Here is a 12,108-nt window from a genome sequence, read left to right as displayed (position 1 = left end):
ACTCTAGGTGTTATCTTACCAGCACCTTGTATAGTTGTAGCAAACCTTCCCTATAGGTACACACTATTTCCCTTGCAATAAAAGGTCAACAAAGCATTTGTCTTCCCAGTTACTTGCAGTAGCTGCATACTAACTTTGTGTTTCATGGATGAGGACAACTGGATCATCTGTACCTCGGCATTCTGCAGTCTCTCTCCATTTAAATAATATTCTGCTTTTCTATTCTTCCTACCAACCTCACATTATACTCCACCTGTCCAATATTTTGCCTGCTTACTTAACCTATCTATATCTCTTTGCAGACTCTGCATCATCCTAACAACTTGCCTTCCCACCTATCATCGTATCAACAACAAATCTGGCTACAATGCACTTGGTCCTTTCAACCAAATTATTAATATAGATTCTAAATAGTTGAGGCCCAGCACTAATTCCTGTAGCAGCCCACTAACTGCAGTTTGCCAGATTGAAAATGACCCATTTATCCTGACTCTCTGCTCTCCGTTTGTTAACTAATCCTGTATCCATGCCAATATATTACCCTCAACACGATGATCTCTTGCAACACCCTTTTATGTGGCACCTTATTGAATGCCTTTTGGAAATTCAAATACACTACATCTACTGGTTCTCCTTTATCCATCCTCCTTGCTACAACCTGAAAGAACTCTAACAAATACACTACATCTACTGGTTCTCCTTTATCCATTCTCCTTGCTACAACCTGAAAGAACTCTAACAAATCTGTTAAACACGATTTCCTTTTCATAAATCCATGTTCATTCTGCTTGATTGTATTATGATTTTATGAATATCCTGCTACTACTGCCTTAATAATGGATTCCATCTTACTGATTAGTTGCATGTACAAGAAAGCTAAAATTGAAGAATTTCCCTCGTTTGGAAAATCTTATTAAGAACGTTTCCAGCTAATAAAATGAAATAAATAAAAAATCTAACGTGTAAATCATGTTCCCCAATTACAATTTGCTAAATGCTTTGGATGTTGGGTTAGCACATACTGATGCAGAGCAATACCATTTCTTATCTTTTTAAAACAAACATTAACAAGTATCGGCAACATTTAAAGCAACGTCGCTACAGTTCACTCACGGTTCAGTATCTGGTTTTGGCAAATCCCGCCTGAGCAAAAATCTGTTCTCTGGTACCGGAGGAATCTCTTCGGGCCTTACTGACAGTTTCTGTCGCTTTGGGTTTAATTCTTTGTCTTTATCATCCTCTTCGCCCACACCATTGTGGCTGCTGGGGCAAGAAAAGTAGACTGAAGTTCACGAAACACTTAAGAGCTACCAGTAAATGTGCACACACAAGCGCATTTAAATACATCCCAGAGACCATTTCAAAAGTGATAAATAAACAGCCATCAAAGTGGTGCACTATTTGAAGCTATGATTCCTCATAGCACTAAATCTATGACTATATCTACAAATGAATGTTTCTTTAAGCAAATTGGTTGCTACAGAAAAATCCACAGGAAATTTCTAAGGGGACAGAAAACAGAAAATGCTAGAAATGCTCAGATGTGGCGAGAGAAAAAGAGAGTTAACGTTTCAGCTTGCTCAACTTTCATCAAAACTGGAAAAAATTAGGGATTAACAGAGATTAAGCAAATACAGAGGCAGGGAAATGGAGTGGGGGGAGAGGGGGGTGAAGAACAAAAGAGAAGGTCTGCGATAAGGTGGAAGGTAGAAGAGATTAAATTACAAAGGGATGAAGATGCAAGGCAAAAGGGCCTGGTAATGGAGGAAGTAAAGAAACAAAACATGGGTCTAGAGGAGTTGTAAATGGGAAAGCAGAATCATTACTAAAAGCTGCTGTATGAAAAAAAATGGGGTCCAAGGTTATGATCTGAAATTGTTAAAACTCTCTGTCGAGCCCAGAAAGCTGTGAGATGCCTAACTGAAAAGATGAGGTGCAGTTACTTGAGCTTCCTTGAGACCTCCGTCAGAACAGGGTGAGGGCAGAGCCAAAGTGGAAAATTAAAAAGGCAGATAACCAGAAGCTTACTCATACTTATGGGCTGAATGGAGATGTGCCACAAAGTGGTCACCGATCGCTGTTTGTTTCCCCATGTCGGGGCTATATCATGAGCAGTGAATTTTTTAAAAAATTGCTCATGGGATGTGGGCATCGCTATCTGGGCCAGTATTTATTGCCCATCCCTAATTGCCCTTGAAAACTGAGAGGCTTGCTAGGCCATTTCAGAGGGCATTTAAGAGTCAACCACACTGCTGTGGGTCTGGAGTCACATGTAGGCCAGACCAGGTAAGGATGGCAGATTTCCTTCCCTAATGGATATTAGTGAACCATGAATGGTTACATCCATCTGGAGTACTAGTCCAGTGACAATACCACTATGCCACCCCCTTATTATACAGTTAAATATATTGAAAGAAGGACCAGTAAATCTCGATTTCACCTTGAAGGAGAGTTTGTGGCCCTGGAGAGTGGAAAAGGAGGCAGCAAAAGGGCAAATGTTGCATTTTTGCTTTTTAGAACCTTTTTAGTGGCATGTGAGTGTCACTGGTAAGGCCAGCATTTGTTGCCCATCCTTAATTGTCCTCGAGAAGGTGGTGGTGAGCCATCTTGAACTGCTGCAGCCCATCTGGTGCAAGAACACCCACAGTGCTGTTCGGAAGCTTAATCCAGGGTTTTGATCCAGTGCCATTGAAGAAATGGTGATATGGTTCTAAGTCAGGGTGGTGTGGGGCTTGGAGGGAGCTTGCAGGCGGTGGCGTTCCCACCTATCTGCTGCCCTTTTCCTTCTAGATGGTAGTGGTTGTGGGTTTGGAAGGTGCTGCCCAAGGAACCTTGGTGATTTTCTGCAGTGCATTTTGATAATGGTACACACTGCGGCCACTGTGTATTGGTGCTGAAGGGAGTGAATGTTTAAGGTGATGGGTGGGGTGCCCATTAAGTAGCCTGCTTTGTCCTGGATGGTATCGAGGATTGGAACTTGCCTTGGGAAGGGGAAGCGGTGTCAGGGGTGGAGGAATGGACCAGGATATTTCAGAGGAAATGGTCCCTTTCAGATGCTGGAAGGGGAGGGAAGGGAATTCACGTTTTGTGGTGGAATCACACTTAGTGATGAAATTGGCAGATAGTGATCCATTCAAACCTTGTCAACCACGGTGGAAGGAAATCCTCAAAAAGCCTTTCAAAAGGATGTTCGGGCAAGATAATATTAAACTACTAAACACATATTTTTATCTAGCACCTTATCATGGCGACTGTGTTACAGCTCTTGACACCATAAGTTTTGAAGCAGAGTTGATTGTTGTTATTCTAGGGGCAGGAGAGAAGAGAGTCTATCTATAAAAATAGAAAATGGTAATTTGCTGCCAATGATTTTTTCATTCAAGAGCAAAATACTGCACTGGTATGGGAGGTGGCATCGTCAGAACAGATGTGATGGATACAGAGGAATTAGGAGAATGGAATAGATTTCAGATTCCCAGAAGAACTGCCACTTAGCTCGCCATGATAAGGTGCTAAACAAAAATGTGTATTTAATTGTATAATATTATCTTGCCTTTTGAAAGTCTTATACTAATGAAACTCTGTGTACAGCAGCTGATGTGCCACCTCCACTCCATTAGAGGGAGCTGTCGGGTTTCACTAACATAAGTATTACTCGGTATCTAAAGCGCAGAAACAGGTCATTCGGCTGGACAGGTTCAAGTGTGGTCTATCCAAGTTTAACAATTTTTTTTCATAACATCTTCTTCATTGTCGTAGCTCGCCACCTCCATCGTCCTCTCAGCTGAGATGCCCTAGGCCCAACACACCTAATTATATTCTTGAGCAGATTTATTCTTCAATAAAGCAACTCAGAATTCCAAAGCATTAACACAGGTTTCCTAGATTAAACGAACAAAGAAAATAAGCTTGCATTTATATGGCACTTTATCACATTTCTTAGAATACCTCAAAACACATCAGATAAAAGACAATATTTTGAAACGGAGTCACTGTTTTTAGGGGGCAGTTGCTGGCAGAAAGCAAGATCCAACAAATAGCAATGAGATTGATGGTTAGTTAACTGATCTGAGGGTAGGAATATCGATTTGGAATCTGGGACAACTCTTAACTGTGTTGTGGGCGTTTCAACATGCATCCGAATCACTGGAAAAGACAGACAGATATTGCATTTCATCTGAAGGTTGGCACCTCCAATAATGCAGCAGTCTGTCAGCAATGCACTTTGTGTCAGTCTTATATTGTTTTCTCAGGTGCTGCAGTCTTGCTTGAAGCTGCTCACAACACATGGCCGCTCTATACAAACCATTCAAGTTACAAAAAGGTGATAACTGACCCTCACAGTGGGACAAATTTTAAAATCAGTGACTTTCTCACTCAATCTCCCTTTCTATTTTCACCTTCAGTTGATTTTCAGGAATACGGCAGTACAGGCTGCACTGAAACAGCTAGTATAAATAAAGCCTAGTTTCCCAGGCTAGACTAAATTTCACAGTAGAAATATCAGATAGGAAATTACTCCAATATACTTCAATTATAAAATACACATGCACGCAAATACATGGGTTATAGGAATGGATAAAAAGATATTATTGCACCTCTTCTGGTTGGAAGATATTTTTCTCTTTTTGCTTCTGGTTTCTTTCCGTCTTTTTGAATGTTTGTTTCTCATCTTCCTTTTCCGTTTCCTTCTCCTTTCTCTTTCTTCTTCGGTTTCTGTCTCAGACTCTGAGGACTTGGAAGACGTTGAAGAATCTGAGCTGGTCTCGGATTCGTGCGAGGAGTAGGCGGCAGTGACTTTTTTCTTGCGTTCGGTCACTGAAAGATATGAAATACAGTCAACTGCCCCCATGTAAACCACCTTCATACACCAGATACGCTGGTGCTCATCACATTTCAGAGTTTCAAAATTACATATTGAAAAGCGAAATCATTTCACGTTTGTTTCTGATGACCTCAAGCTGGAAATTTAGAGGCAGCTCGCAATCTGAAGACTTCTCTTTTAATAGCAATTAAGTTAGCTGTTTGCAGCCAAGGGGATTGAATATAATCGGATATAAGACAGGGATTGGGAACAAAAACAGAAATTCAGTCAGAGATCCCGCTTGTTGATCGCCATAGGTGACTCCTTGTGTGTGAATATTTGGTGAAGCCAGGATTGCTCCACAGTCAAATGAACTGTGAATACTCACTGGCTCGCATATTAACAACAGCTTCCTGGTTGAGTTACAGCAAAACAAGTGCAGAACGATATCCCAGTAAAGCATGGGGAGAAGAGAAAACCGGCACAGCTGAGTAAATGCATATTGCTACATACAGTTCAGCATCTTATTTCCAAAAGCCACACTCGAGCAGATGAAAAGTAGTAGACACAAGCCAAAACAGTATGCAAAGGCCTTTAAACTTTCCTCTGCCCTAAATCATGGTAGGTCTTCTCCAGAATTGTAAAATCAGAAATTACAGAATTTTACAGCACAAGAGGCCATTTGGCCCATCACACCTATGCTGCCTCAATGGAAGAGCTATCCTTTTAATCCCATTTTCCCAACCATTTAAAAATTTTATACACTGCTGTTTTAAACTATTGTGAATCTATCACCTTGTTTATCTTTGGGGAGGAGGTGGGGTTGTGGTAATGTCGCTGGGCTAGCAATCCAGAGGTCCAGGCTAATGCTCTGAGGACATGGGCTCAAATCCCACCGCAACAGTTGATGGAATTTAAAATCAATTAATAAAATCTGGAACTGAAAGTCTCGGTAATGGTGACAATGAAACCACTGTCGATTGTAGTAAAAACCCATCGAGGTCACTAATGTCCCTTTAGGGGAGGAAATCTGCCTATATGTGACTCCAGATCCACAGCAATGTGACTGACTCTTCGCTGCCCTCTAAAATGGCTGAGCAAGCCAATCAGTAGGGATACACAACAAATGCTGGCCTTGCCAGCAATGCCCACATCCCATGAAAGAATAAAAAGACTGCACACACCAAATTGCTCTGGCATTGTCTTAGGCTAATCTACACAGCTCACAACTGTGGCATTCTATTTGATCCCAGACCAATTTTCTAACCCATAACCCCTCTATTACAGGCATAAGAATGTAAGAAATAGGAGCCGTAGATCATTCAGCCCTTTGAGCTCGCTCCACCATTCAATGAGATCATGGCTGACCTTCTACCTCAACACCATTTTCCCGCACTGATGCTTTTAGTATGTAGAAATCTATCGATATCAGTCTTGAGACAGTTTACTTCCTTGATAATATTGTCCGCCACCGCTTTTATGTCAGGCTATCTGCTACTGAATCCATGCCTTTGTTCCTTTCAGGCTCTACTAGGCAGATTCACCTGGTTAACCTTCCAGTCACCATCCTAGTTAAACTTTATCTTATCCAAAACTCTGTACCGCATATCATACTAAGTCTCTTTCATCTCTCCTTGCTGACCGAATTGATTCTTGGTCCCTCAAGAGCTCAGATTTAAAATGTTCATCCTTCTGAGAGTGGCCTTTCTCCTCTCTCTACCTGTACTGTCCTCCATGTCCTATAACCCCAAACTGTTTCTGACTCTAACATCTCATGCACTTCCCTCCCTTCAGCATCACCACTGACAGCCTTGTACTGTTTGTCTTTTGCCAGAACAATTTGGCTCCACGCCTCCGCAATCTTAATCCAAGCTTGGACACAAAAGGCAATTGTCAAGGAAAGGTGGCATTCACTATCTTTGACAGCATTCGATTAAGTGCAGATCTCAGGAGCCTGAGTAAAACTACTGTCATTGGTGGGGGTTGGGGGGTCAAGGGGAACCCTCTCACGGGTGGAGTTGAACCTGTCAGACACAGGAAGATGGGCACAATTTTTTTGTATTCTTTTATGGGATGTGAACACCTGTGGCAAGGTCAGCATTTGTTGCCCTATGTCAAAAGTCAATCATCACAGCCCTGGGACATCACTGCTGGAGTTAGTCAGGGCAGCATCCTAGCTGCACAGCAAGAGGAGATTGAAAATCTATTACAGACTTTTCCTTTCTGAAAAGATCTGGGTCAACGAAAAAACTCACCATGACTTGCAGACTTTGGGACAAACTCTCCACAGTCAATGATTCGAACATCTGCATATGGTCGGCTGGCAGCATCTGTCTTCAGGTTTTCTATTTCCTTTATCGTGTCAAAGCCAGTTATTACTTGACCGAAGACAACATGTACACTAAAAATCAGAGTTAAAACTGGAGTTTGCGTTAATGTTCCTACACAGCAACAGGACATATATTGAATACAGATTAATATCAAGAGACTGAGATGGATAAAATTAATTTGTCTCCACCGAGGCTTATTAATCAGCTCTATGGAGATGGGATATAGCGCCATTCAAAAAATAGTTAATATTGAACACTCCTCATTTATGCTTTATTACAGTCCTACCAAATCTCTAGCTGAACAGAGATTCCAGATCTATTTTAATGCGCAACAGCAGATACAGAACCAATAGTTTGTTTTCAAATGTGAATCCAATACAGCAATAGATGTAGTACCAGAGGCTAATCAGACAATTCCCTTTTCAAAAAAAATGCTGAGCAGTCTTACTGCTAACATTGATGCTACTCATAATTGCAGAACGCCTGATCATCAGATCCAGGGTTTTCCATATGACAAAAAGGATCTGCTTTCAAAAATAGTCAGCCATTCTGTTAGTTCAGCTGGGTAAGGCAGTGAGCAAGCCAAGCCATATAAATCAGGAAGGCCTCAGCAGCAATACCACCATTGTTAGCAGGCACCGGAGTTAGAGCAGGAAAGTTTGAGTTCCAGATTAAAAGAGCAGGGCAGTTTGGACTACAAGTTATATGCACCTCAATAAAGTTAAAACATCTTGGACAATAAAAAGATGACAAGACTTACCCATCCAGATGTGGAGCTGGCTTTGTAGTTCTGTTCCGTTGAAAGAATCCATTTTTGGGAAGGATGATTTGAAAAAGAATAGGAAGGGTGTCACGAATTCGGGCACAGAGGTAAGGATCATTTTTAATGTCAGGGTTTGGAAGGGCATTTAAAAATATGAAAGAAAAAGAAAAAAGTTAGTTCAAACAACTGCCCTGTAAAACTCAATCAATCACACATAAACTACTCTTCATGCATTGAGCTGATGATTTCACTATGTTTAACCCATAATGCCCATTAATATCCTGGGACCCAAATTTTTCCAGTGGCGTGTCGTGGCCTTATGCTCCATTTCTAGTGGGCTTTCTTTCAGCTTTGGGGGATGCTTGATCCAGGGTCTCAAATGTTACTCTACAACCACCTACCAGTTCCCAATGGAAATTGGGCAAGGCTCCCCTCTTGCACTGGGGCTGGAGCCTTGAACACCACCTGGTTCTGAAGACACTGCAATGACCAATAACCTTAAAAAAATAATAAATCGTGAATGCTTCATTCTCTTATTGGTGAAATGTTTTAATCGTAGGAGAGTTTATTTGGTGAGCGGATAAAAGGACACTTGGGAAACTTTCAGATTTGTGTGCAATGTGTGCTTACTTCCCACTATGGCCCCTCAAATTATTTCTGCTGTCAGGGTTTACCTAGTCCTTATGGAAGAGGGGCAATTTTAAATTTTCATGTGTTATTTGGTCTGGATATTTTTATGGCACTGTGTTTACAAAGCTAGTGCTACTGGACCTCAATTATTTCACTTCTACTTGCATCAATAGCCAATACAGTCTTTTATTTAAAACAGTTTGGCTTTCTAGGGGATAAATGCTCTTTTGGACGGTCTAGTCATGTGGTAGTCCAAATAGTAGTCAATGCATTTTACAACATGCAGTGGCTTAAGTGTAATGGCAATGCACGGGGAGAAAAAAAATCTTGCTCACTTTATATTTTACAATTAAATTCTCATCATGCTCAGTATCTAATTCACAAATTTAGAACAATTTCCCCACCCCAACACTGCAAAATTTAACTACTGGCATATTTTGTACCAAATCTAACTAATCACACTTTTAATTTTGGTGATTTATTGAAGGCCCTAAGGTATATCAGTCCTGTAGCTTTTTCTATGAATTAGTCACTAGCAAGATGACCAAATTGGGTAGAGGGAAGATATTCTTTCAGTAATTTAATGCAAGTGTGCTGCTATATACTTAAGTTGACCTTCTGAAAATAACACTGCAGCTCCTTTTTGTTGTGTCCTACAAGTGTCTCCAGCTTTCCCCACGGTAAGCTCCATCAAGCTATAATAATGCAGTTCAGAGAGGAGCTTCATCTGCTAGATAAGCAAGAAATACCATATCACTCAGTAAACTGAGAGTTAATTGGGCTTGATTGAGTACCAAAAATGATGAGAGTTTGAGTAAAAACTCTCCTAAGTAAAATGCTATGCTGGAAATTTAATGGCAAAACAGAGAGAATCAATTACTCTTTTAGATTAACTGGTTTTGATGATTAAATAAAGTTGACATTATCCTGCACAATTCTGTACCTTCATTATTTGAACACATTTAAGAATTTTTGGAGATTGCACAACTGGAATTGTATGCATTGAAAGGACAGGCATCCTGAAATGGGCGCACAACCAAAATATTAATCTACAATGCCAACACTGCAGAGAAGTGGCATTAATTGGACTGTGACTGTAGGAATTTCCAGATGCTAACAGTGTACGAAGCAAATCTAGAATTAAGAAATCTTCTGGAGCATGTAGTTTTAAAAATGAAGAATCTATAACAAGCGAGAATGACAAAAACTTTTAGTAACACAGCAAATTTCGCATGAAAGCAGAGTTTGTAGTTAGTACAGTGGATTGGGAAGCATTTAGAAAGTCATCTTCATTAACACCCACTTTCTCCCCATAAAAACCACAACTACTGCAGAGTGGCTTCCACTATATAGTTGCTCTTACCACTATATTAAAAATAGTCAGGAATTATGGTCTCTGGAGTCAATGCAATTAAACAACATGGATGTGCCACCTAGATTTGACTCCAGTTACACCACCAGAAATTGTGTTCATCATTTTACAAAGTAGGTCACAGACACTCTAATCCAAAGTTGATTGCAAACGTTCCTGATTAATATACCTGCAATAAGAAGGAACACTTTTCCACTCAAAGCCATTTGCAACAAGCTAATTTTCCCTCGGAATGTATGCAAGAACGGCAGGCTTTAAAGTTACCGTGTCTTTCCAGTTCTCTTGTATTTAGATCAAGTAGTTCAAGAAAAAAATTATACAATTACATATTTAAGGTTAACGCTGGGCAGAAGTGTGGGTCAAGGCTAAAGTTTGATCACGATTAATGATAAGCTCCTCCAATGGAGCAAATCTGATTAAATTTCCAATAGGGCCATTTTTACAATCAACTTTAGGCCCAGAAGCTGCATTCCTGGTACAGAGCAATACAGGTGCAGTACCATCTGTCAATGCGCACGATACTTCTTTGGCGAAGACTCCACAAGAACCTTTGTGCTCTACTTGCATGATTGCAGCAGGATTGTTTCCAGTAAGTGATAGCAGTTTTAAAAAAGCTTTAGTCATATCTGATGAGGTTAGGTGGTGGCCAGCAGCTGCAGATGACAGAAACTCAAAGTCCTGATCAAAACTTAAAATAATTATTAATTTAATTGGATCAGTGCCTCTTGTACTCAGTTGGGGGGATGGGTCGGGACATGAAACCTTATTAATTGCCTTGAATGTGCTCTTGGATTGAAGTGTCTGTGCCCAGGTGACAATAGATAAACATGTGAAACCTTGAATAAGATCCATTACAGAAAGAGTATTTAGAAACATAGGAACAAAAGGAGGCCAGTCAGCTCCTCAAACCAGTTTGCCATTCAATTAGTTCTGTGGCTGATCTGTATTTGAACTGCATCTGCCCGGCTTGATTCCGTCACTATTAATACCCTTGCCTAACAAAAACCTATCGATCTTAGGACTGAAATTATCAATTGATCCAACCTCAAGTTTTTTTTGGGGGGGGTTTGGGGGGGGGAAGAGTTGCAGATTTCCATTACCCTTTGTGTACAAGAATGTTTCCTGACATCATGCCTATATGGCCTCTCTCTAATTTTAAGGTAATGTCCCCAATTTCTGATACCTCCACCTGGGCAAAGTTTCTCTCCATCTACCCTCATAAGTTGTTATTATTAAACATCAAAGAAGTGAAGCCAATTACTATTACAATGAAGCACACCAGCTTAGTGATAGGTACAAGTCAAAATCCTGGAACTCCCTCCCTAGCAGCACTGTGGGTGTACAAGACGAAAGCTCATCATCACCTTCTCAAGGGCGATTAGGGATGGACAATAAATGCTGGCCTAGCCAGTGTTGCCCACATCCCGTGAAAGAACTAAAAAGTGCCAGGCTGTTACCAGTCTTACATTGGCAATACAGGACTCATGTACAGGATCCTGGTAAAACCACCACAGGCTTGACAGTGCTTTGAAGAGTTAATGACTGATTTAACGTCACTCCAGCCTTGCACTAGTGACGTCGGCTGCTGATTGGAGAGTCTTTAACAGCTAGCAGCATCCAAAAAATAAACTCAATGGGCTCTGCCGAGGCCGGCAACCCAGAAGACTATTTTTAAACCAGGTTTTCCCAGTTGAAAGTCTTGGTGAATGCTGGCATGTTTACTTAGGTTAGCAGCCATCTCTCTCCTCTCCCACATTAGCTGTTTAATGCCAGTGGTACCTGTACTGTACCAGTTACACTGTTAGACGAAATGATGCTGGTAAATGCTGCTTTCCAAAACAGAAAACGTTGTAAACACTCAGCCAGTTAGGCAGCATCTGTGGAGAGGGGAAGGTAGAGTTAATGTTGTGGGTGAAAGGTCATTGACAGGCGAAAGGATTCTGACACTAGATCATTGACCCAGAACGTTAACCCTATTACCTCTTTGTACAGATGCTGCTTGACCTGCTGAGTGTTATGAGCATTTTCTGTTTTGTGATCTATTCTCTCTCTCTCTCTCCTTTCACTCCCCTCATCGGGTGGTAAAAGAATCACAAATGTTTTTTGATTTTATGAGACCCATTGCCCTCCCTCCACAATGATTTAGAAAGTGCAAAGACATTTTGTTTTCAAGAGAAATCAACATACTGAGCAAATAAGGACAGCCTTA

The 12,108-nt window shown here is 40.9% G+C and overlaps 1 protein-coding gene across 8 annotated transcripts in view; it reads right to left on the bottom strand.

The window, feature by feature from the left end:
- Positions 1–12,108, bottom strand: part of nktr (natural killer cell triggering receptor) — a 210,631-nt gene that overhangs the window by 34,352 nt on the left and 164,171 nt on the right. For 6 of the 8 annotated variants that reach the window (XM_078536562.1, XM_078536534.1, XM_078536546.1 and 3 more), the window contains 4 exons: positions 7,895–7,924; positions 7,060–7,205; positions 4,599–4,818; positions 1,114–1,263 (listed from right to left, as the gene is read on the bottom strand). In XM_078536562.1, coding sequence (XP_078392688.1) covers positions 1,114–1,263; positions 4,599–4,818; positions 7,060–7,205; positions 7,895–7,924 — 546 coding nt within the window. Of the gene's footprint in view, positions 1–1,113; positions 1,264–4,598; positions 4,819–7,059; positions 7,206–7,894; positions 12,037–12,108 lie in introns of those variants that run through there. The other 2 variants (XM_078536540.1, XM_078536578.1) reach the window with 2 other exon arrangements.

This window comes from Cetorhinus maximus, chromosome 3 (genome assembly GCF_964194155.1).
Source record: "Cetorhinus maximus chromosome 3, sCetMax3.hap1.1, whole genome shotgun sequence".
Lineage (NCBI taxonomy): Eukaryota > Metazoa > Chordata > Chondrichthyes > Lamniformes > Cetorhinidae > Cetorhinus > Cetorhinus maximus.
Note: the sequence above shows the minus strand (reverse complement) of the source record. Positions and strands in the feature narration are given on the sequence as shown.